General features: G+C 34.3%; 1 protein-coding gene across 1 annotated transcript in view; it reads left to right on the top strand.

The window, feature by feature from the left end:
• The window catches only part of LOC104364206 (connector enhancer of kinase suppressor of ras 2), a 215,331-nt gene that overhangs the window by 179,627 nt on the left and 8,928 nt on the right, over nucleotides 1–26,776 (top strand). Inside the window, exons 15-19 of the mRNA XM_032982760.2 lie at nucleotides 2,782–2,830; nucleotides 6,559–6,607; nucleotides 8,009–8,184; nucleotides 9,678–9,751; nucleotides 16,669–16,740. Of these exons, the coding sequence (XP_032838651.2) occupies nucleotides 2,782–2,830; nucleotides 6,559–6,607; nucleotides 8,009–8,184; nucleotides 9,678–9,751; nucleotides 16,669–16,740 (420 nt within the window). The remainder of the gene's footprint in view (nucleotides 1–2,781; nucleotides 2,831–6,558; nucleotides 6,608–8,008; nucleotides 8,185–9,677; nucleotides 9,752–16,668; nucleotides 16,741–26,776) is intronic.

Here is a 26,776-nt window from a genome sequence, read left to right on the forward strand (position 1 = left end):
CTAAAGAGAAGAAAAGATCAGTATTTCCTTTTCTGTGATCTGTAAATCTGAATATTTGAGGAATAATGAGATTCAGAGAGGGGTATTTTATAGACATAAAATCTTTTTTAAAAAAACAAAACAAAACAAAACCCAAACCCAAAAAAAAAACACCTGCAGACTGTTGAAAACTGTTCCCAAATAAAAAAAAAAAATAAATTCATTGTAAGTTAGAACACCTATTCCTTACCTTTCATAAGATGCCAACTTCTGAAGAGCTTTCAAAAGCTTGATTGCAGACTGATTCTATAACTTTACAACATTTTTGTGGGTAAGAGTCTGGGATTACTGTAAGGAGTTGCATTATTGTGTTTGCATGGAAGCAAATAAAATTTGACTAAGGACTTTTTAGAGAAAAACGCATATGTATTATTCATATGGTATATTGGCTGAGAGGAAGGATGGAAACATCAAAACTGACACTTCCCAGATGGGTCAAAACTGTGATTAAAGGAACAGACCAGAAACAAGGGGATCAGGGAATGCCCAGCAGGATTGACGTGCATTGATGGCATTCTCACAGGCAGACAGAAATGGAGAATTAATGACAAAATCTGCCTTGCAGTGGTCTGGGTGTCTGCCCATTCCTTTATCAAATGTTGTAAATGGAACTTTTTTGGTTTTCAGTTGTTTCTTGCAATTATTGTAATCTACAGACAGCTCAAAACTTTGAAGTCTTGCCTATTAACTTTTATGATTTCAATTCTAATGTTATGCATTCCATCTCTTCACTGCAGTCTGGAAATTTCCTCTGACACAGGACTGATAGGTGTTTTTAACTGACAATGCAGTAGTTGTTTCTACCAGTAATTTTGATTTCTCATAAAAATCGAAATCATCAAATAAGAAAACGCCACTTCTTGCCTTAAGACAGATATTATTATGACCAACAGAATTGTGGATATGTTAACAATGTCCACAAAGAACAAAGGAAGTTAACTGCTAATTTTATATAACTGATATAGCCCCTTTATTCAAGGAGACATTGAATATTTATTCTCTCTTAACTCTCTTCAGAACACCCCTGAGTTCATAAACCTCCACAGCATTGCCCTCAGTTGCCTTGAGATGCTGTTAGATGAGCTTCTTTTCAGCTTTCCACTGTCCTCCTTGATGCTAAGGAATCAGAACTGCACGCTATTAAAAATTTTGAAGGACCACTGATATGTCTGTACCTACCTAACAGCCTTCACTATTGTAGTGTTTCAAAAGGATTTAGCAATACAACTGCTACTATGTAGAGACAAATTATCGTACACATAGTATTTATATGAATGATATGCAGACAGCATCCCCTTAATAAGGGAAAGAATCACAGAGGCCTACAGAACAGGGACTATCCCAGGCTTTTTCCTTTCTAACCTAAAATGTTTTGCAGCACCATCGTGTCAGGACACTAATCAGACATCTTCGGGAAGGGGAACCTTTGTCCAGACCTTCTCCAGAGGTTTTGAACTTCAAGTTCTCTGCAATAGCCTTTCTGAGAACTAAGCAGTATACCAGTTTCTCTAGTACAGGGATATTGATGCTAAAAAGCAAGTGAACTGTAGCAGCAGTTGGAGCCTACATCGAAGTTACTTTGGGAAAGTTTACTTGGTGTTCATTTTGTTGCTGGGAGTTTCTAATTTTTATGTCAGGACTGGTTTCGGGCCCATAGAAAGTGATCACTACGCTTCCCTCCAATAGCAAATGTAACTGTTGCATTCCCTGTTTGCCAGCCAAGAAGATACTGTTAATATATCAGTACCACAAAAATATTACTGTTTTTCTGATGATCTAAAATTTCTAGTTAAATGTTAAGTAGCTGTGGTCTTTATGAATTCCCTGGTTTTAGGTGCTTCCAGAATATGAAAGAGGAGGTGGTGGGGAAAGAGCAGAACAAAAGAAGATATTAGATGTTCTCTGTACGTTGCAAACATAGCTGACAGTCATGTCAAATTTGGCCTGATAGTTACACACTTACTAATTAATGTCCAGGTGTTTATACACATGCTTACATATTGATAAAGTTAAGTTATCCAAAAACTCAAAAGAAGACACATATTAAGCAATTTGGGTTATCCTTGATTTTATTCTGTAATGACATGGGAAGGAACTGACTTTTCAAAATATGCAACGCGTATGAGTCTTTCCTAAAGGTCAGAATATAAGTTCAAATACATATCCGAAAGGTGTTACATTTTAAAATACAAATTACTCTTAAAATTAAATTGCTAAACTATTATTTGTATTTCTACCTTTTTCCTATTTAAAAATACTTATTCTTTCCCACTGTAGGCTGGACACTAGGAATCCACTATACCTGTGTTAAATGCTGTTGATGCTGAAAAAAATGCATAAATAAGAGTTAACTCTGCAACGAAGAACCAATGTCCTAGGCCTGCAGTCCCTAGAAGGGAGAAATTGTGTTGGTTGCTTTTGAATCTTAGCTGAACAGGGTTGAGTATTTTTAGGCCAGTGATTAAATCAAAATCAGATATTCTCAAATGATATATGTTTTTACGTCAGAATATTAAGAATGGTTTTGTGTTTCTTAATAACATTAGCCCTGTTCATTGAAAACAATGGTTAAATTTCCAAAGGGCCTCCCATTTTAAGTTCTGTATTTTAAGTAACTTTGATACATGATTACATCTGTAAGCATACATTTGGAAATGCACATAATGTGTGTATATATGCACTACTTATTCAGATTTAGTTCTTTCCGTAGTTATTTGACATCTTTCTTCCTCTCTGTCCTAGGTATGCAAGTTCTGCCATTGACCATCAAGGAAGCACATCCATGAGGAAGGTAATGAATTATAAATGTACTTTATAAAAAAAAAAAAATCCCCAACAGTTCAATTAATTGTCATATTTTTAAAAGATACTTAAGATATCACAAATCCTGACATTTGTCTGTCTTATCAAACATCTGAAAATAAAAAGCTAGGAATAATTTCCATATTCAGAAAACCGACTACTGCAACCAGAGCAGGTCAGTGAGTATGCACTATTTTCAGTTAAGTTTTGTAGGAGCCTCAGTATGTGTTCTAAAGTATATATTTGATTTGGGAGGAGAATCATAGAAAATGTTTAGGTCGTAAGGGACCTGTGGAGGGAAGGTTGCCCTGAAGTTAAACAAAATTTTTAAAACTCTTAAAATATTTAAATGTTATGAATACTATGATAGGGACATATGGGATTAAGATTTTCAAAGATTTTTGTGGTACCAATTTTGAGGGTCTTCAATGGAAAATATCTAGAAATTATTTTATGACTTAGTATTTTGCAAATATTTCATGCTAAGGACAAACAACAGAATCTTCATCTATAATGCCTGTTTCTTCATTCTGACTTAGCACTTATTTGACTAAGTAGGTGCTAAATAACTTCTGAAAGTTGCCAGATTTCATTCTGTCTCGCCAATACTTACAAAGTGAGGCTAAAGACCAGTGACAATAGTGGAAGATGTATGACTAAATTATCTGACCTTTGTGAAAACCCGCAGTTGTGTTTATTGATACGCTGCCCCTCTGTGCCACTCCTACCTTGCCTGCTGCCTCCCTGGGAACACACTTGGACCAGTGGCTGTTCCCCAGGATCCTGGTACTGCAAATAATCCAATACACACAATCTGGGGAAATCGGCACTATGCCCCATGATTTGTGTACTTCACAACTGAATGCACCTATGGCTGTGTTCTGAACTTGCTAATGGTTTTCCTTAAAAACTCCTAAGGTTCAAAATAGCAGAGGTACATGCAACCAGTTTTCATTAATAGACTTGGTTCCCTTCATCCTGACACGCAACTGAATCTCTAGTCTCCAGGGCATTTTTCAAACATAGCATAACGTTTCATTTGGTGATTTTGTGACAGCACTCCTACTACTACACTATGATTTTGCTGAGGTCTCATTAATTTAGCTTCATGTAGCACAGATTCAATTCTGTAGCCTTTTCTTTTTCTTTTTCTTTTTCTTTTTCTTTTTCTTTTTCTTTCTTTTTTTTTTTTTTTTTTCTCCTATGGTGTGCTTCTTTTTGGGCTGGGCTGGCATGGTGTGCATTTTGTTTAACATTCTACTTTGTGTTGTGGTTTTGAGATGAGAACTTAAATGCTGAAAACCACAGTATGTTCTCACATCATCTGTCTGTTTCCCGTAGCAACTCTGAGTCATTTTGAAGTTGCAAGTTCTGTTTTCTTACAGTGTTTACCACAAAGTTAATTATATAGTAGTACCTTTATCTCTCAGAATATGAAGCTTGAATTTTGTAAATTAGCAGTGCTAATTAAGTACTGATTCCCAAGGTATTACAAGCCTTTCACTTTCTCTAGTTTTCTTTTTTGAATACATTTCATGTGTGCATAAACAAAACATACTAAGACTAATTAACTTATGTTTTCAGAATAGCTAATATTTTCAGCTCTCCTTGATTTGTTGTGCTTGTATTTTCATTATTTTTAAAACTTTTATATTGACCGATGCATACCAGTTTCTGGTGAGTATCCTAATGTGTATATCCTCCTGTTCCATTTTTCTTGCAGTTCTTTAATCATATGCAAAAACAGTAACTTAATTATAGGGTTTTATTCCATCACTATATTTTTTTAGCCTAAATTGTGGATGAATTTGGTGATCTCTTTTTCAGAAACAGATACCCTGCTCTGTCCTAATGCATTTTTATGCAGAAAGAGGAGCACTGAACAGATTGTTTCAGTCACGGTCACCACAGAACTCCAGTTGCCACAATATGACAGACTAATGTTGCTGCTGTGGCTTGCAATACACCAATAAAAACCCCAATGTTGCTGTGCATCTTTAATGCTTTCTCACAGACTTACTTTTGTTTTTTCATTTTCTGACTGTTTTTTACTACTTTTCCTATAGCACAGGAGCAATCATTAATCTTTGTCTTCTCTAGTGCTCAAAACAGAGAGATAAATTTGCAGCTATCAAGTTAAATGGAGAATATGTACTCTCTTATGGTGATACAACACATATACACTTACAGAGCTTGTCACCTGTCACAATTACAATATTTTTGTGTAGCATTCATATACTGTGACTGAATGGGAGAACAGTCTGAGATAAAGAGAACACAGAAATCTGGTGTTCTGAGTCAGCTCTTCCAAGAGTCAAGAACTGCTGATTTCTGCAAGTCACTAGAAAATATTCATGCTGTTCAACACTGTAAACTGACTAAATTGCAGAAGGGTTACAAATAGGTCTGTGCATGTGCAAAACAACTCCCCCCACCTCCACTTTCTTTTAAAATAAAACTTTGTCTCTCCAGTAGTTGGAGTCCTGTTTTCAGCTGTTGCTCTTCTATAGTGCTTAAGCTGTAATCCTTCATTATCCTAAATATTAATTTAAATGATTTATAATATAATATATTTTATATATTTTAATATATTTTAATTATAACCCTCAGTTATTTTAGGTTTTGAAATTGTGATATTTAAACACTTATTTAATATGTTCTACCACAGCTGTTAATAACGACCTCTATAGCATGTGTTTGCTTTTTTAACCACATGGTGAGGAGCTGCGGTAAGGCAGGGTAAGCAGTCAGGTGATGTCTGGGAGAAGGTAATATTCTGTAGTCGTATCACCAGTTCAAGTAGCATGGAGATATCCCCGTCAGTGACAGAGGAGCCCTTCCTTTAGTCCCTCTACTGTGTTATCTGTCCCAAAGGAAAAGTTAAGAAAATTAAAAAGATGGCCCTTGTTATGCTACCCTTTGCCTGGATCTGCTGGTTTATCATGCTGTGAATGTCTGCTGTTTTTTCTACTGGTAATGGCAGCATCAGTTATCAATCAGGCAGCTACTTCGTCATGTTGACATGTAATTTTTCTCCTAACATTTACATGTTTGAAGTAAATCCTTACCATCTTTTGAGTAGTATTCCTGTTTTTAAATGGTTTAAAAAATGAAGTGCTTTTAATTTTTTCTTAAGAATCTGTAATGATTTTATAATGCAGCCACAAAATAAAGAACTTATTGTTTTCTCCTCAGAGTTACAGTGTCAACCTACCAACCTGACAAACTTAATTATTTCCTTAATTCCTTAATTATTAAGGAATGTGACTTCAACATGTCATTGAATAGATGACTTTACACATTAACTATATAATGTTTGTGGTGGACATTTCTTTTTGAATGAATATTTGTATAACTCTCTCATGTATACTTAAACCAGACTTCAAGTATCATGCATTTTATTAGGTCATTCATACGAGTCTATATCCTTACTACTGCATAATGATTCATGCAAAGAATCTGTAATTATTTATTTGCAATTTTAATTAATAAATGAAAAAAATTGAGATTTCAATTTGCAGATTTATCACTGTGTTGTTTTCTTTATGATATCTGTAACAGTAGTAAGTGAAAAATGACAAAAATTAGATCCCATGGTAACTGTTCCTATGATAATTATCTCAAAGATAACCAAGGAGATGGTAGTGAATGCCAGCTGTTTCATGTTACTACTATTATCTGCATTGGTTTTTCATAATTTAATTTTTTTTTTTACAGTCATTCCATTACGCTTCCCTCAGGGTAAAAAGCAGAAAATGGTCAAAAGGTAATTTATTTGAGTTAACATTTTGAAACTAGAATATGAGGTGACTTCTCTGATAATAAGTGATCTGGATCAAATGATAAAGTTCCACTTAATATTTGTAAATTTGATAGTAAAAACCAAAGTAAAATACCAAATTAAAATACCTAATAAATGTGTTATAAAGTATAATATTCCTAGACTCAGTGGTAAAATTTCCTCTGACTGAAGTAGAGGAAAGGTGTGTATACCTGTGTATTTTGCTATTTCCTTTTGCTCTCTTTCTTTATCTACTCATGGACCATTTGAGACTGTTAAAAAAATGAGCATATGAAAACTAGCTACAGCATAATAAATTAATATGAAAGTATGTGACCAGTAAGCTCTTTTTAGTCTATTTGTTGGTTTAAATTTCTTTCTATGAAAATTTTCTTTTTATTGTACTATATGTTTTTAATACTTCTAAACCTGACCAAGATACAGCACAGTATCTTATTATAAAAAGAGCAAAATGTTAAGAACTGGGTTGTGGAATGTTGCAGAACAAAAGATGGTGTTTTGTTGTTATTTAAATACCTTCACTGTTTCACAGCTGTAGGACAAATACAATTCTTTTAGCAATACAAAATCGCTTTTTTCACAGAAAAATGACTAATATTTTAAGGAAATTTCCTATGGAGTCTCTTTCAGGAAAGATAATACTATAATTACAAAAAAAGTCATCCTCATTGATATTTCCAAAGCACACTAAAATTTTAAGCGTTTCAGTTAAGATGTATTGAAATAACAACAACCAGAAAAAAAAAAAAAAAAACAACTTTTCCTGGTGCTATGCCCTTAAACAAGGTGTGGTAAAGTTAAAATATTGTTGTTCAGTTAAATTCAGGATAGAAGAAATGTAAGCATGTACATTTTTATGGAAGTAGATGATCTTTCTTTTTTATTGACTATAAATATTGACTATAAAAATTTAGTACAAAAATTCCCAGAATTTGACAGGCTTTCTATTGTTAAAAGTAGTAGCAGAAAACGTACAGAAAAAGTAGTGTTTACATCTGTATACCAATTGCATCATACTCTGAGTTTCAAGTTGAGGCTAAAGGAATACAGTTTTACTTTGGAATGATGATGCTCATCTTAATCAGATAAAAATGCAGACCAAAGAAGAATTAACCCTCTAGAGATTAAATGAACCATTACATGAAACAGGCCCCCTTTATTTTGTATTCATGCTCAAACCAAAATTGCAGAGCATTGTCAAATTTAGAAATGGTTCATTCAATCTCCTCTCCTTGAAACTGGAGAGGATTTGGCTTGAAGGATTTTGAATTGAATCGTTGTTAAGAATTCATAGTGTGTTTATATTGAGAATAGTTCTTTCACTCTGTCATTCAGTGAGATGTCACACTGTTGTCACGTTCTCAGGGAGCTCTCTAACAAGTGGGAGCAGAAGACGGATTTCCTGCAAAGACTTGGGCCATGGAGATTGTGAAGGCTGGCTATGGAAGAAAAAGGATGCCAAAGGATATTTCACACAGAAATGGAAAAAGTACTGGTTTATTCTGAAGGATTCATCCTTGTACTGGTACACAAACCAGAATGTAAGTATACTCTATGTTTGGAGAAAGCCAAAATTAAACCTTAAGCTTTATAATTCCTTTGAATAAAGTCTATTATTACTACATGGTAGTATACGTTAGTGAACTGCCACTTTAACTGCCAGGTCTGGTTCACTGTAGGTAAAAACATTTCAATTGAAATTATTTTTTAAAGTCTCCAATGTCCATGTCCAGGATTGATAAAATAGCAGATGTTCATGGCACTCCTAAAGAAATTAATGTACCAATAGTTACTACTTTTCTACAGATACTATTTATTTGGACTAACACAATGTTCACAAGCAACTCTCCTTAGTTTCCGTTGTCTGAGATGTATACAGTGTAATCATTAGTGTTAGTTAAGCATTATGTGAAACAGATGTGGAAAATCTGAATTTGTACATCTCTTTATCTCCAAGTTATTCTTATATAGATGTTCCTCTTGATTTTTGCTGAATTAGTCTTGAGTTTGCAGTTTCTCATGTGTAAAATGCTGTTCTTGGCAAAATGTTACTGAAAACCATTGGGCCTACACTTGTGCAATCTGCATTTATGTAGGAAAAAATAATGGAGGGGAGAAGCCAAAAATCGTTAGACTGCTCTTCTTCCATTTGTATGCATTGAGCCTCAGTGCATGATCTAAACTGTCTGTGTACAGCTTGCTTTGATTACTGATATTTTAGTTCATATTTTCCATTTTCTTCAAGAGGTCAATTTTACTAGCATAATTATCCTCAGTTTTTGTATTTTCTTGCCAGTGCAAAACAGTATTGTTTCAGACTGTGAATGATACAGGTTTTGTGTTGTACATTTTATTTGTTTGACATTGTTATATACAAGGTGGTAGTCATTTTGTGTCCTACTGATTTTCAGTCTGTTGTTTACAGTCAAGCAATAATTCAAAGTACACTTGCTAATACTTTTCAAAAATATGACTGGTGTTAATATGTCTCCTTGCTTTTCCTGGTGAATTACTTCAAAAGAATCAAAAATCAACAAGAGATACTTTATAGTTATTACTTTTCCATTCAATCACTGGTGAGCTTGCTGTAGGAACCTTCTCAATTATTATTAGCAGGGCAGATGGTCTGCACAATCATGACTTTAAAAGGAGGCATCCACAAAACAGTTTTAAAATGTAAACCATATGATGAAGAAACCGAGAATTTTTCTCTGTAGTTGTTGATGTCTTGAACACTATTTTAGATGCTGTATTTGCTGCTGGAAAGTTTTCTGTAATCTTCAGCAAAGGGGAATTAAGATTACTACAGCTCCCTTAAGTAACTGTCAGTTTAGGTACATCATAAAAGTTTTTGGCATAGTATGATGAAGTAAATAATTTTTTTTTGAGTAAAAACCCTATGGGGAAAAGACATTCAGTATTTCAACTGATTGGATGATGTTCTTAGTGTAAGACCTAAATAGCTACTGCTCACTTTCTCTCTTCTTTAACTCTATATTCTTCTTCACTGTCACTTTCCCTTCTCTCTTCATAGGATGAAAAAGCAGAAGGTTTCATTAGTTTACCAGAGTTCAGAATAGATAGAGCAACTGAATGCAGAAGAAAACAGTAAGTAATGTGTCAATTATGTTTATAAATTGAGGGATCATTTTTGGAAGTATTCTATACATAGTACTGAAAATTTTCAAAGCCCAGAGAAGGAAGTTACACAGAAAACCTTGAAATCTGTAAATAATGCATAATAGATTCACTTAAGTTTTAGTGTTTCTCTTTACTAGAAAAGATACAATTTAATGTAAATTCCATAAACTGTCTTACAAATAATTGGATAATTCTGTTGTCAGCTTTCCAGCCAACCCAGTTACATCTTCAGTTAAATAAGTAAAGGAAAAAAATAACGAATACACGATCCAAGAGATAAAATTTTCTCAGGCTCAGTATGGTCATCTTGATACGAATCAAATGTGCAAGAAACTATTACCATAAGAAATACCATTAAAAATATTGTAGCAAGGGATGGTGAATATAGTCTCCATTTTCTCCTTTGTGGAGGAAGCTTATTTACCCAATATTGTGTTATTCTCAACTGCTAAAATATTTAGGTTCCATATGCAAAATGAACATTGCGTTATTGCTTATGTGCGTACTGCTACTACTGCATTATGCTCCCAGTAAAAAGCATATGCTAAGCTTTGCCACCCTTGAGGCAAATTTAATAACATACACTCATTGGAAATTTTTTGCAAGCATTGTTGGGATTGTAATTCATAGCTGTCAAACAACATGTTTAACAGAACAGTTCTAATACTTTGAGACTAGCACTTTGCCAGTACCTCATGAATTATTTGCATGTGTCTTCTGTGTAAACTTCATCTGGATTTTTAAAACTTGCTGCCATGAGGAACTATATAGAACAGTGTTAAAGACACTCTCTTACTAAAGCTTTCCTACTTATAACTAAGCATCCTGAAATTTTGTTGTGCTTTTCTGATGATTAAATGCAGTTTTGGTCTGAGGAACACTAGTTCTACAGCTGTGAAGACATGTACAATAAAAATACTGAAAATATGAATTACAGTAGAGACTACTCATCAGAAAATCAAACCTCTTAAATTACTTGTTCTTGTCTGAAGGTATTATTACTGTCTGTCTGAGAATTAGAAGATGGTGCATTTATACTTCTATTACTCCTTTCAGCTGAGGGTATCACTATAGAAATTAAACGTGAACTGCACACTATAAGTTTCTCTGAGGAATGGGTAGTTATTAATAATGATATTGGACAAAAACACAGGAAAAATAATCCCCTTTTGTTAGAATATAAAACTCTTAACAAATTGCAGTGAATTAATTGAGATCAAACAGAAGGTCATTGCGTGCAGCTAGAAAATAGCTTCCAGAGCTTTTCTCTAAGCATTAGAACACATTTCCTTAGAACATTTCTTAGAGAACAATTTCTGTAGGGTATATGAACAGAAAAAAAGTCCGATTAACTAAAACTTTGCACACTACTGAAAACAGTACCTTTGGGCTTTGAATCCTTTCAAAAAGAGGTAGATCAAGGGGTAAAAGTCTAATGAGGACATTACCAGAATTCTCTGTTTGCTGATCTGAATTCCCCTTTGATTTCTTCCTTCATGCACTATCATTTATCTATTACCCCCATCATAAAAACTACACCTCACATTTGCCACTATTTTACCTACTCATGTGAAAACTGGAGAGAAAGTAAATCCATTGTTATTCTCACTTATATTTCAGTATATCCAGCATATATGAATGGAGGGCCCTGCTTGTGTTAACAGCCCACTCTAATCCACAGCCTCCATAAACGCACTTCTAAAGCACTTACCTACCCTCTTCTATATTGTTTTGCCAAGGACAGGACTAAGCATGGTTGCCATTGCCTGATTCTACTGAAAAGCTAATGGTTTTGGTGACCCTAGGGACAACTTCATGTGGTTTGATTCTTCTGCATTCCTTTACAAATAAAATTAAGGTGATGGTGACCCACTTTGACCCAGCATATTCTGTAAAATTTCTCACCCTTCATTATTCTCTCTGCTAGATTAGAGGGAAATATTTCAGTTACGATTTTCTTGCCTCCTTTTCAGAGAACTATTGAAAAACAGATTTTATAGACTCATTGCTCGCTTCTTTCCATTTAGGATATTGTTTTCATTTAATAGTGGAGTTTTAGTAAGTGCTGGAATATGACCTGAACTTCACCGCAAGCTTGAAATCTGAAAATATAAACCTGGTTGTGTTCTTACTCACTTTTATTTTATTCAGTACATTCTAACATGAATGCAAAAGCTAGTAAAGCAGTTACCTTGACAGTAACTAAGGACAGGAGAAAGAAACCTAGTTCTTTCCTTTTTTCTTTGGTAAGTTCATTTGGTTTCAAAATAAAATTGCTTGAAAGGTACACTTAGTATTTTAGTGCATAAAGAAGTCAAGCTAAAATCACACTTAGTTTTCTTTCAGCTCTCTCAAAAGCAAAACTAAGAACATTTTGGGACTCAGCTTGGATTTCCCCTCAAATTTCTGTTATTTTCAGAGATATCAACGTGAAATGTTCAAACCTTATTGAACAAAAGAATTTGAAGTCTTTCTTGAATAATTAATAGATTTATCTTTTCCACTGTTCTGTCAGATAGAGAACACTGGTTTATATATAGGATGTCCACTAATGTCCATAAGACACATTGAATGAAATAGCCTTAAGAAAGCTTTCGCAAGAATATGTAGTAATTGAATGCATTATTCTGCATGGTTTGATGGTTTGCCTCACTAATGCCTTTAATGAAGGTACCCTGATTATTATACAAATCATGGCATTATCTCAGACTTGTTTAGCTCTCCAGGCTTTATTTGGATATAAAATGACCTTGTTCCTGAGAGATGAGATTTCTTGCATTGATACTGAAAACCTTTCCACTGCTTTTAGGCAACACCTGCATCTTCATGATTAAAAATTATCATACTGTATTAGAAATCTTAGTTATTTAAGTTTGTGTAATGTGGCATGACATGAATATCATGTTGTTTTCAAAGATACTGATAGTTATAATGCCCCATTATTAAGTTGATTCACAAGATTAAAGATTATTGTAACTTTGTATATAATTAATCACTGTTAACTAGTGCTTTGCCTGAACTTTCAACAGTCTCCACCTAGTGAAAATTTTCACTGCAGAAGCAAAGCAAATTTAGGTTTCAAATTTACGGAAGTATATGCCATACGGTTGGCACTTCACATTGAAACTGTGCAGTCAGAATTCTATATAAATGTCATAGGTAGACATGAAGTTATATCCTAAAGGTTGCTACAGTTTCAGTAATTTTTATTACTTCTTCTGAAATAAACTTGACTGTCTTAGTAGACAGCAAACCAAACTTAAGCCACCCGCAGGCCCCCACAGGAAAGACGGCTAACAGCTTCCTGGGCTGTGTTAGCTGGAGTGCAGCCAATAGATGAAGCAAGTGATTATTCTCTTATACTTGGTACTCATTACACCACATTTAGATCACTGCATCCGGTTTTGGGCCCTCCATAACAAAGCAAAGGTGAAAATATAGGTATCATTCTTCTGCATTATTCATATTTCTCTATATGTCTAGAATGATTTCCGTGGGGACTTTTCTTTGGTTCTTAATGCTAGTGTATCTAAATGCTTCCCTAATAATAATCTTTGTGACACTTTTGGGAGATTAAGATGGATTTATTGTCACATTTTGTAGCCTAGAAAAAATCAAAAGTTCCCACAGAATTGTACCTGTTTTCTTCAGAGTACGTAAATATTTTACAGTACAATACATTATTGCAGCTGTTACCATTTCAGTAAATTATCAGAATATCAGGCAAAAAGATACAAAAGAACAATCATGTAGTAACCAATTATTAAGTCTGTTAGCTATGACTGAGCACGTAAGAACTCCTTTGCATAAGCAGGAAGACCTGCAGCATTTAGCTGATTTACCCTTGAAAAAATTCTTGCTCTTTCTACATTTTATGACATGATTACAAATTCTGTAACTGGGACAGCAGTCCTACAGAAAGTAGACTTATCTGTGCATAATCCTAATTCGCCTCTCTAGCAAGTCCACTCTCTGTACCTTACTTGAGGCAGGGTTCCTGTGAGAATGTAATATTCAAATACAGAATCATAGATTGTATCACATTACAATAGTATAATGGGGCTAAATTTAAGTTCTGTTTATCACGCTAACTCTACATATTCCAACTTTTAAAAGATTGACTTTGAAACCCCAATATTAGCATTTTAATGCTTTTATGTATGTAAATTTCTTATCTAGGAAAATAATCCTATTTACAACAGACACTCCATCATGTGATATGCTAACAGGACTAATCAAGAGGATTAGAATCTTTAGATCCACCACTTAATCCTCTCCAATTCGAGTGAATACTTAAATCTCAGAACTGGAAGATGGTTGGGCAATTGGAACACTAGAAGGTGGAGGTGTTGCACAGAGTTCAGACCAACTGAAAACAGTGTGCTGACATCTCAGCAGAAAATATATACATGAAAATAGCATATCATGCTTAAATAATATAACAATGCAGAAGTACTTGTTTAGTAGTGACTTTCTATTTTGACTATTAAAAATTAAGTTCTGTAAGGAAGTATAGTATTTCTTAATTAGTGTGTAATTAACAGTGTGTAACATACCAGGCTTATATATGTGTGTGTATAAAGACATATACAAAACTATTTCACACTTCTGATTCACAGACAGATATAATCTGTTTTGCTACAGCAGTTGGAGTTGCTGGTGGTCAGCTGGCATAAGCGGAGTAAAAAGTTCCACATTAAGAAGTAGGAGACTAAGAATGATAGGAATATTTGACACTAAAATCATATTATACTAATCATGTAAAAGAAATCATAGATTTAATCAGAGTATACCTAAAGCTTTATTTATATAATGATCAAAATCTCTTGTATTAAAATCTTAACCTTCAGTAGACATAATTAAAAAGCATATGCCATCTAGTGGGCACCAGAAAAGCTTCCTCCTTATTCAGATTTCCGATGTACTCACTATTTTTATTTGCAAAATTGCAAGTAGCTAGGGAGATGAGGATCTGCAGTTGAAATTATCAATGTCCATATGCCAAAACAATGCTTAAATACCTCTGGAGTGTTCTTTTATGGAATTAAGATGTTTTATAATGACCCTCTGTACAAAGATAAACTTACCCTTAATATAGCTCTAATCTCATGAAAAGGGAAACTGCATGTGAATACAACTCTGCTGTTATCTCATTCTTCTGTAGAACTTTTGTTAGGAAAGCCTGTTACTGTACATACTTGTATTAGTAATATATATAAGAAAATCACTGTGCCCAAGTGTAGCTTCTTCATCTTTCACTTCTGTCTCTGAAAACTGTAATAAATAATAGTGATTAATAAAACACTAATTGGTATTTAAGGTATTAATAGTGGAAATGTTGCATCACAGGTTCTTCATAATGCCATATGTACTGATTCCTAATCTAATTCTTACATCTGGTAATTACCATTTAAATGTCAGTGTTTTAACATAAATGTTATGAATGATAGTGTGGTAGTTTTTTAACGTTTGCCAGCTAATCAAAAGAATACTCTTTAATGCTCTGAGTTTGTGGTTTCCTTGATAGCAGTACTCCTTTTAATTATATTCACATCAAAATTTTGTAAAAAATATTATTATTGTTCTCAGCAGCTTTTAAATAACTGCTCAACTGAGGGATTATACCATCTAAAAGCATTAATAAAAAGCATTTTTATGTAAACTATAATCACCCATGCTGTCAGATGTTGAGCTTGATTATTATCTCATGCATATAGTCTGAATAGATTACAATGCAATGTAGTGATGTCTGTACATTGCCAGCCTAAAGTGAGAATCAGACCTTGGCTTGTGAAATCAGATAGAATTGAACTACGCTGGCGAGATGGCTGGTGAAGGAATTGACATTTGAGGAAGGAGAAGGAATATTAGCAATGCACAGAGCAATGTCAGTTGTACAGCTGCCTTTTGTCATGCTACTGTTCAGTACCTCAGGTCCATGTAGCCAAGAATATAGTATACTATACTACTAATACTGTACTAGTTACACAGGTAAAACAGTAGACTTTTAAAACTAAGTTAAATCTATTGTGATATGATTTGGAACTATTCCAGTGATTTGTAATTTAACTTGCACTTTTCAAAGAATTTCACGCTATAAATTAACTTTTGCATAAATTTAAAATTACCAAAGAGAGGGGAAACTCCTAAACAGCTAGGATTTCTTGAATCAAAAGCTATCTGTGATAACGGACTGTGCAATAAAAAAAATGCTAAGATACATAGAATTGAGCACGAATTATAACGTAACAATAAACATACGGTTTAAATTTAAATATTGACAACTCTGTTATTTGCTAGGTGGAAGATGAAGAAATGGTGAAGAATCATTAACTACTAATAACTCATGTTGACTGCAGAAAAAACATAGCAAAGACTAGTAGATTAAGATGAAAAGTCCTTGGGATATGGTTGGGTTTAAAGTAACTTGACAAAGAAATTTCTGGAATTAGAAGTGACTATTTAAAGAGTTAAGACTGTCTCAGGAACTTCTTTATTATTACCTACTTCCAAATGAAGCAAACCTGCCACTTATATTCCCTAAGAACTTTCCATATTGCTTCTGTTGAACTCAAATTGAATGAAGATTATAATTAGGGATTAAAAATGTATAAATCAGTGGTTATTGAAAGGATTTCTATTTCTAAGTCATTGAAGGGCTTTTGAAATTTTTACAAAGTATCAGTTAGGCTTGCAAATGTAGATGTAATCAGATCAGTAGGAAGCCATCTATAAGTTTAACCAGGAAAATTCAGACTGAAGATTCAAAAAGCCTATGAAACTGGTAACATGCTGAAGAATCATAGGGCAGGTCAGTCTTGTGTATTTGTAGACAAACTGTTTGAAAGAAAATGTATTTTTTATACTTTATGCTTATTTTCTAGTGCCTTCAAAGCATGCCACCCCAAAATAAAGAGCTTCTACTTTGCAACAGACTGCCTTGAAGAGATGAATAGGTAAGATATGTTTCTTCTTTATCGTGGTATATTCTATATCATAATATCCCAATAATTGAAAATAATATTTCATCTCACATAGAAATATACTCTTGGAGCTTGATGTAATGCTGACTAATAGTGTTCTCAGTACCTAGTTCACTTAGTCCTCCATTAATTTTAGTACATACACTACATTGTGTGGCTCACTTTACTGAAATTTTGCAGCCACATGTCACAATTCTGCAAAGGTGTGTTAGGAAAGCTAGTTGTGTTGGTCTCATCTATATTCATCAGAATTTTTCTTTGTTAATGAGTCTAAAGTTTATCACACTTCTAATGGTTTGTTAATCAAGGCTAGAAATATCAGTGTAAGATAAATGTTTCTGCTACATAAAAGCAATGCATACATACCAAAACTGAAGAGTATACCCACATGATGGGATAAGATATTTTAAACTTAACTCTAGTGACAATCTGTGGCAATGTAATATGACCTAAAACCAGAGAAATACAATCTGAAGTCATTTTTTTAACAGGAATGGTATTGAACCAATGAGATGCATTTCTTTTCATGCCAGAATTTGTAAAAAACAAACAAACAACTCTCTCTTTCCACCCCCCAATAAAAAACCCCAAAAACAACAACAAAAAAAAAGAGTATTAATTAATTTTATTCATCACATCACTGTCCCAACAAGGAACAGAGGCTAGCAAAGTTCAATTGTTGGCATTGCTGGGTGTTTTTAAATGTCCTTGGATGTGCTGGCAGAGCATTCAAAACTTGACTGGACAAGGCCCAGAACAACCTGATCCAACATTAAAGTCAGCCCTGCTGTGGGTGGGGTGTGGGAACAGATGACCTCCTGAGATCTCTTCTAACCGAAATTACTCTGTACTTCTGTTTTGTGAAACAGTGACGAAGGCAGATGTTAGATAAGGGTGAGGAGGTACCTTTGATCCTCAAAGGTAGAGTCAAATGTTCTGCCTCCTCCTGTTACTTCAGTAATTTGCGTATTACCAGCTGAGGTAAAAAGCAAGGACGCATGGGACAATGTTACCATACTTTGAAGTCTTAAATCTTTCCTGGCATAGACTGCTGAAACTTTGAGATTTAGTTAGTACTTTCTGTTGCCTTAGAAAGACACAACTACCTTTGGATACAGCTGGACTTCTGTCTTTGGAATACTAATGTCTAAAAATTATTTTAAATTGAACATTTGTATTCTGTGGCTTACATGGCGCTTCAAAAAATACTGTGTTGATGTATAAGACTGGCTGTATTAAAACAGTTCAGTCTAGTTCATCATCCACTGGTGATGAGAAGGAGGTTCAGCTCTCAGGAGTATCTCGCTTAGGCTATCTGTCATTTTTAGGACATAAATTTGCTGAAAAATTTTTCTCCAATGTTAATAAAGTTCCATTGTTCAGTTATGTAATGTGGCTGAGATTTGTTTGGTCCAAAACTGAAGTGAGTCTCATCTGCTATTTTTAACTTTGCACGGTCTCTCCCTTGATTTTAGATACTTTGATAGCTATGATTTGTTGAAGTGCCATTGATCATATCTTTCTATTATACCATAAAATGTCCTGACTCGAGGAAAACCAGGAAGTCTTGACGTACATTCAATAAACTGCTCTTACAATATTTATTGATTTTTCTCCACTGGGGAGCCAACGAAGCTGTCTTTATGACAGTTTACAGCCTTCATGGAGAGTAACAGTTGGAAAGGTGCCAGGATGTATTTTCATATCATACTGCCATGTTAGTTTGGAATTTATGAGAGCCTTTTTCATTACTTTTTGGGTCTGGTTCCCATGAGAGAAGACAGAGGGTGAACTTTATCTTGAAGTATTTTTTGTAGTATTTTTCCTTCAAAAATGCTGTTCCTGCAGGGTAATTGTAATTCACTCCCCAACCCAAATGATAGATTACTATGCTACCTCTGTAAAATCCCTGGACATCCCCCACAGCATTTTACATGCTGCCTGGAATTCCTTCTTCCAGATATCCTGTGTGAAATTTGAAATGAGTAAGAAAAAGTCATAGATGGAAAATGCACTTCAAATACTAATTTCACAAATCTCTGTCTTCCCAGTAAATTGCTAGCCATGTAATCTGAGGAAATATTGCAAATACTCTGCATGGTATCTCACACTCCTGCTGTCACCATGAAATTTAACTGGATTTTCTAGGCTGACAGAAGGGTATATCTTTTATGCTGAAAAGTAAAGGAGTTCAAATATGAAGAGGAACATAGCATTTCTTTACTGACTATGTGGGGAACATATACCCTTTCCTCAACTGCATATACCATCAGCTTTTGTTTTAACAGCTGTTTTTATAGTTTTGTAATTCAGCTTCACTGCTTAATAATTTTTTTCCCACACCAGAATATTTTAATCTGCCTTTAATACTGCATTGCTGTTGAAAGAATTGTGTACCAATGGGTGGTAATTGATTTGTATGTATCAGATAGAGTAACACTGCTGCAGCTGAATTTGGCCTGCTGTGTTGCATGGTGCAGACAGACTTTGGTTTGCAAAATTAATGCTCATGCTGTTTTGTCAGGTCTTACATGAGCATAGTTGTGTTCTTAGAAATGAATTAATAATGAAATTGATGAGCTGATCTTTTGCTTGCCACGGTCACGTGGTACTCCAAGCTTGTTAAAGGCCTTATTTCCCAGAAGTGCTTCATCTATTACCATACCATGCATAACCTGTTTATGGCTTTAATACTCCTAAGGAAATTAGCATTGAATTTAATATTCAGTGGTTTTACAATATCTACTTTACTTAAAACTTTCATGTGATTGAAGTATGCAGTGCAGTGCTTTCACAATCTCCTTATGGACTCCAAATGTTAAATTTAAAGAAGTTCCTATTTTAGGCTGAATAATTTGATCACACTTGATTTGAATAACTGGGTTAACTTTGCAATTTTAATAACTCCCATAAATCTTTTGCATTCAGTCAAAAAATTCAAAAAATATCTGCTCCCCACTGAAACAGAATGATTGATTTTGTAGGGGTTATTACCAATATTTTCCAAGTAAAGACCTGAAAGATTCTAACACCATATTTCTCATATAATGAAACTGTTTGAAAATTGAAGTATTCTGAAATAAATTGCTATTGATTATAAGCAAATTTCAGGGTGTGTATCCTCTGTACTTTTATGTATACAGTATAACCAAGAGAGTTGCTCAAGGATTTCCCTAAATCATCCTGTTTATTACTAAAGTTCATTCAGCTGTCTTCCTTAAATTTTGGGCATGTTAGTCTTCTTGACAGATCTTGGCCAAATCAGATGGTGGATCAGTATTAATGCATCTTTTACAGTTTTTATTTTCAGTCTTCCCTTACAAATAAGATAACACATAAGAAAAGATCTTGGCAACTAAAAACTTCAGACAAATGTCCCTATTGGACATTGCCCCTGTTAAACGAGAGTTCCTGGAGAAGTGAGTAGAATAGTAATCATGTCATATCTGTCTGTCCTTATTTAACAGTTCCTTAACAAATAGAGCCATGTAAGTTATTAAAGAATGCTTACTCCTCAGTCCCTTGTCTGATGAAATGCAAGGAGATAATTCTGCAGAGCACGAAAGGTACTTTCCAGATAGAAATCCCTGAAATGGAAATTCCCAATAGTGTTGTAAGTAAACATAAACAGCAGGTTTTCCCTTCTTCCTTTATGTTCCTATAAACTTGTTTCAAACCCAGAGAAACAGTCTGTGCCCAGGCCACTTCAGTCCTCTAATTTGTTGTTCTTACATAAAAGTTCATAAGTTGCAGCACAAGTAAAACAATTTTCTGATCAGAATTAGCTGCAGGCCCCAAAGACTGGATGAAACCATGATGTATATGGGAGTGAACAGTGCAACAGTAGAGCTACAGTGCTCTCTCTGGGGAAAATACTACACCAGGAAATATTAGTACAGAGCTGTAAGTCTTCAAAACCTCCTTTTTTTGTCTAGCCACCTAACTCCTCCTTTCTACAATTTATGAACTACTTGCCATAAATTTATGAACTACCATTTCCCCCTCAATATAGTTTGAGAACCACTGGCTTATAGCATTACACTAAAGGAGTTCAAAGGAGTTTACAGTGTACAATTGCAATTATCCAATATGCAATCCAAATTAGCATTCAGGTGTGAATTTATCCCTAATGTGCACGAGTTAGGATTTTCATTGGCTTTCTGTACTAGTTTAAATTACAAAATTAACTTAATCGAATTCTGCTATAAATATTACCATCGTGAATTGCTAAACTTCTTCCAGGAGTCAAACAGTTCAACTGCATTTAATATAGCAGATTCTGTGATCAGTGCTGTACTTCTCTATGATGAATGAAAGTGCATTATGGTCACATATTGTGATTTTATACTGGAGATACTAAGTTAACGTTACAAAATCTGAAGTTTTTAGTAATAGAAATAAGTACTATAAAAAAATTTATTTGGGCATTTAACAGTATCCTTTGGCCTATTTGATCTGATTTCTTTAAGAGTGTGTGGAAGTAATTTATATAGTTTCAGAATAAATCATCCCATCTCTTAAAAAAAATTCCCTCTAAAACCCAAAAAACCCCAACTGTACCTTTTCAGGCTGTACTAAACTCCATTCATTTGCTCATAAAGAACATTTCATTGTTCCAAAGCTTTCTTTTGGGCCAATCACTGGGTGAAGGCTAGGGTAAAAGCTTGAATAACTGAGTAAAACGACAGCATGCATTAAATGTTAAGAAATCCTGGCTTGGATTCATTTTTATGGCTTTTCATCCCTTACCTGTACTTGTGTAAGAATGGTAGAAAGACTGTCTGGAGAATACTACGTAATTGCACATGCTGAGTCACATACAATGTCAAAGTCAGCATAGGCAGCCATAGGTGTGTGCAGCAGCTAGTACTTGCCTTTAAGTGGATGCCCAGAAATTTTGGTGAATTAGCCGGAGTAATATGGTAAATCCAACAGGATCCTTGTGAAATCTAGTAGCCAAATCTGACTAATAAAGAAAATATCATATTGTCATCTTAATAGATTCCTTTAAGTATCAGCTTGAAACTCCAAGCTTGACATAACAGTGGCTATGCCTTTTTAATTTGCCAAAGTGGTGTTAGTGCTGCCACAAACGTGTTTGTAAATGTGCTTGAAAATTGGCAAGAGAAGTCCCAGTTGAATGAGTTTTTGTGATTGTTTTGGTAGATTTCCTTAGGGTTTATTATTGGTTTTATCTGAAATTATAGTCTATAAGAAAGTTGCTGTCTACATACTCTCTGTGATACACAACTATACACAGTAAGACAATATTTCATTTGTTTCCAGAAGGGTAATTTATTTGCTACAGAAGTAGTGAACTTTTTTGTCTCATCCACTGGGAAAAATTAAAAAAAAAAAACAAAAAAACAAAATAGAACACCAAACCAGACTTCTGACTACAAAAGCATAGTTGCGTGTTTGGTTGACAGGGTGAAGTTAAAAAAAAAATAAAATTCTCCATTCCCATTAAGTGCATGAAGTAGATGCACATGCAAAGAGAGCATAAATTGCTGTGGTTCACTTGTCAACTCTTAAGCTGTCTGGGGCTTTTTTCATATTTTTCCAGTCTGACAAATCTAAGAAGACAATGCATGAAACAAGATCAACAGAGTCATGTCAAATTATCAAATCAGAGATTACTTACAGTTTATCCCATGAATGATTTTACTTAACAAATTCCAGCAACTGTGACAAATCTAGAAATACAGGCTGCTGAGAGGTGATATATTTGGAGAGATGAGCTCATTTAGAAGACTCTGCTCGGTGTTATATTTCACTGTGAGACATCAGTTACCTTTTTGGGCTTCTTTTGTGTTGAGGATAATCAAGTCATCATTTTAGCCATACCTATTACAGGAACCTTTATTCTGTTAAAAGAATATATTACCTGTATAACCTTAGAAAATAGTGAAAATAATGTCGCTCAGGAACCAAAATGAGAAACCTACTGATTTTTCAGGTGTCCAGTAAGAAAGACTAGTCTGGAAGAAGCCAGCATAACAAGTACAAAATCAATTTTAAAATATAATTCTGTGTTGCAAATACTTTTACAGTGAATTCTGGAAGCCAATTATTCTAGTGATGTAAAAAAATATAATACAAAGGTTTTAATCAGAATTTAAATATAAATTGCACTGAATAAATGAAGTAAATGAAATAAATGGTTCAAGGAAATCCATATTTTGATAGACTTAAAGATAACTTGATTAAATCAAATTTAACTTCCACTTTAGTTCTGTTTTTCCCTTTTAACCAAATACTCTCAAGCATAGATGCAATCTCAAACATGAAGAAAGATATATTCCTGCACTGAAACATTTATGATACAAGCCTGAGATGACATGAAAATGCAAGTATTAAATGATGAAAAAGTGCAAGAAAGATAGGAAATACATAACTATTTATTTATTCTATCCTTTAATGCCTTGATATTTCATTCATTTCGATTTTAAGGGAATATTTAACAGAAAGAAATAGTGAAAGTGGATAGACTCTTTCTCAAATTTACACGTTTTCAGGTTATATCCTTTATTTACTTTTTCACTTGAATTAAATAGTTTCTTCTATATACCAGCCATCTTGTATATGCAAAAAGTGTATCCATCATTGAAGATATTAGCAAATAAAACTTACTTGAACCCCAGAAATTCACTATTTCCTGACCTGTTCTCCATGGATTTGTGGAACAGTTTTAACTATAAACCTAAAAATAACAGCCTTGAACCTCTTTTTTAAAAAAAAGATTACCCTCTTGCCTTCAGTTTTTATTCTCCTACACTAAATGTGATAGTTTTCTCAAATTTATTATAACTGAGATTGTCCAAGTTGTTTTGGTTTTATTGTGCTGTTTTACTCTGGACTGTAGAAAGGAATAGCCAAGTGGGGGAAGTGTGATGCCACTGTGAAAACTACTGTTGCCTTCTATCCCAGAACCTCACGCTGGCCTGGGACTGGCTCATCACTATACTCTGCAGGAGTAAATTGTAACTGTCAGTAAACAGAAACTTACTGCATTTGTACAACTAGTAATGGCATATTCTCATTTTTAATGTAGTGTGTTAGGACAGTGAAGCTATACAAAATTGTTTGTTTCCCCAGTTGTTTGGCTCACTTTAACATTTTCCAGTGCTTTTATTAAACAATCAGTAAGAGAATGTGCTCCTGACTGGTGACAATTCAGGACATTTCAAGCATGACTCACTCTTCAATATCAAGTTTTGATTATTGTCACAGCTACTTAGTTCATCACCGCCGTCAGTGCCTTAGTAATCATCACTTTCCAGGCCTGGGGGTAGAATCAGACTTTCAGAAGAGGCCCTGGGCTGTCATCCCCTGGTACTAACCAGAATTATCTCAGTAAATTGAAATTAACTTCCTACAATGCAGCTCTATTTTATCCCAAAGCAATGACAGCAGTGCCTGTTTGTAATCAAAAGAATTACTTAGAGCCAAGTCTGATTTATTTGGAAATTAAACCATTGAGACAAAGTACAAAACTTATGTATTAAGATGACTTCACTTGAGGCTTAACTTTCCCTGAATTTGGTTCACTAAGACACAGGCAGGAAAAAATAATTAATACATTTCTTGGTCCCTTGTAAGTTGTTACAATGTATCTCAGTAAGATATTATATCTTATGAAGATGTTGTACAATGTTGAAGGTAAAACGCTGTAGCAAATTATCCTTGGGATGTGTAGTATATCTCCATGTCATCACAACTAATTTCTATCTGGAATGCAAACACTGTGGTTCATTGAGTGGCTTAGATTCAAACTTAGTGAAATGTGCTGTTTAAGTTGTTAAATTATGAAAAGAAAAGAGTTGTGGAAATTATAAAATTAAAAAGGCAGAGGGTTGGGGGGGAAGAGGAGTCCAGCTAGCTGCCTCAAGGGGCCAAAATATACAGACATGTACATGTAGGATTGCTATACATGTACCTGCCAGAATATCTCATGTCTTTTTGTGATCACATGAAATTCAAAGAGCTATTAGGGGTACAGCTATATAAACCAAATTAGACAAACAAACTCCTGGGTTTTTTTCACTATAGCTGCTTGCCGTATGTAGCATATAGTCTTCCATTGCATGACCTTCAATTAAACATGCAGTCCTCTATCCCTTAGAGTCCAATTCTGACACATACTCCCGTTGCCTTCCTGAAACCTGACATTTGCCTGCAAGGCATTCAACGCAGAGTTCAGAACCAAACAGCTGAGTTTCCAAACTTTCCGCAGAGAACTTTCTATAACCTTGACTGCCTGTTTTCTTAAAAAATGGAAGGGGTTTGCTCATCAAGTAAATTCATCAAGTTTACACAGCGTTCCTTTTGAACTGAGTTTGCATTTCCTTGAAAAAAGAAAAATGTTAACTGTAAGAAAAGGATCTGTAATCTCAGCACTTCTATAACTCCTGATTAATCTCAAAAACATTCACCCATGCTTTTTTTAAAAACACAAAACTTAAAATTGAGATTCTTTTTCTTTTATCATAAGAGATTTTACCATTATAAGTCACTGAATGTCATCAGATAGGCCTTTTTGTTGTCCTGGCAAAAAGCTAACTCTAAATTGTGGTAAATGAGGTAAGAAAGTACTCGTAACTGTAGCTGGGGATCTTCTTGCCCTTTGGAAGAGGAAAATCAGGGCAGTTTTAGAGAAGGAAGATTACCTTCTGCTAATTCCAGATTTGGACATTGAGGCCATCAGCTTTACTTAAAGCTGATACTCTGCGTATGCTAAGAATATCTGTCTTCTCTTGAAGATTAATATTGACACTTTGATTGTTACCTATCTATGCTTCCAAGATTTTAAGCCCTCAAATTAACAATGAGCAACAAGATAAACTTGGGAAGAAATTTAAGGCAATATAAATTCCATGCACTGACCACCAAAACAGCTGAGTCTGTTTTAACTAATGTATCATTGGTGATTAAGCAGAACCTTAGTTGAAGTTGCTGAGGCATGCTGTTTAATTGCCAAAGGCATATGGTAAAGTATGACTAAAACTAGTTTGCTCCACTGCTGATGAGTTTAGAAATTCAGGAATAACTGTTGAAAAAACAGTGAATACAAATGCTTAATAATGAACAAGGGTATGATGTCACTTCAATTACTGCAATAAAGAATATGCCTTTCACAAGAAGCAAATGTCAAGTGATCAGCATGCTGTTTGTTGAATGAAATTATCCTGGTGAGCACTGTAGAAAAGCTTTTCTGTAAACCTGCTAATCCATTTGAAATTTACTTCCTTAATGATAAAAATTAGTTATTGACATGCTGATACAAACAATGTCTCTGTAAGCAGTCCTAACACTGCAGTTGTATTTGTGAAAACTAGTCATCGTTTCCATTTGTATTTCCAGTTTGCTCACTTCTGTTTTAATACTGAAAGACAAGGCAATATTATTATACAATTCTTTATATTTTCATAGTTTTGGAAGTAAATCAAACCCTATAACAGTTCCCTGTAAGAAGTAAATGTTGTTGTCCTATTTGGATACTTATGAAAGTCACAAGATATGTAGAACGATTTGCTGAAGGCCATACAATGAGTCAGTGTTATATCCAATATTACAGATTAAGATCATTGCTCTGAGCAACTGTAGAGCATTGCTTAGACCAGGAGATCAATACATGCTGAACTGTCTGCTATTTTTAGTGGAGAGTTCATTCCTCCTTCATTTTCTGCCTCCTTGCTGCATATGCCATCTTCCATATACTATGCTATGAGACCAATAACCATCCACATATGTCCTTAGAAGCTTTTTTTCTGTTCAAGTGAGAAAGAATTATACTGAATAGTTTTCTTGCTTTAAACTGCAGAAAACTTGTCCTTATGATATAGTATGTATTATATACTGATGTATTTCTTGAATTCTTTGGAAGACGGTTTTGTCATGATATGACATTGGATATGAACCAAGAACATGATTATTAACAAAATTTATGTTGCAACAATAAAAAATTAAAAGGCTGCTTCTAGAAAACACTTATGTGCAATATACTAGG

Source organism: Tyto alba, unplaced genomic scaffold (assembly GCF_018691265.1).
Source record: "Tyto alba isolate M040663 unplaced genomic scaffold, T.alba_DEE_v4.0 Super-Scaffold_5, whole genome shotgun sequence".
Lineage (NCBI taxonomy): Eukaryota > Metazoa > Chordata > Aves > Strigiformes > Tytonidae > Tyto > Tyto alba.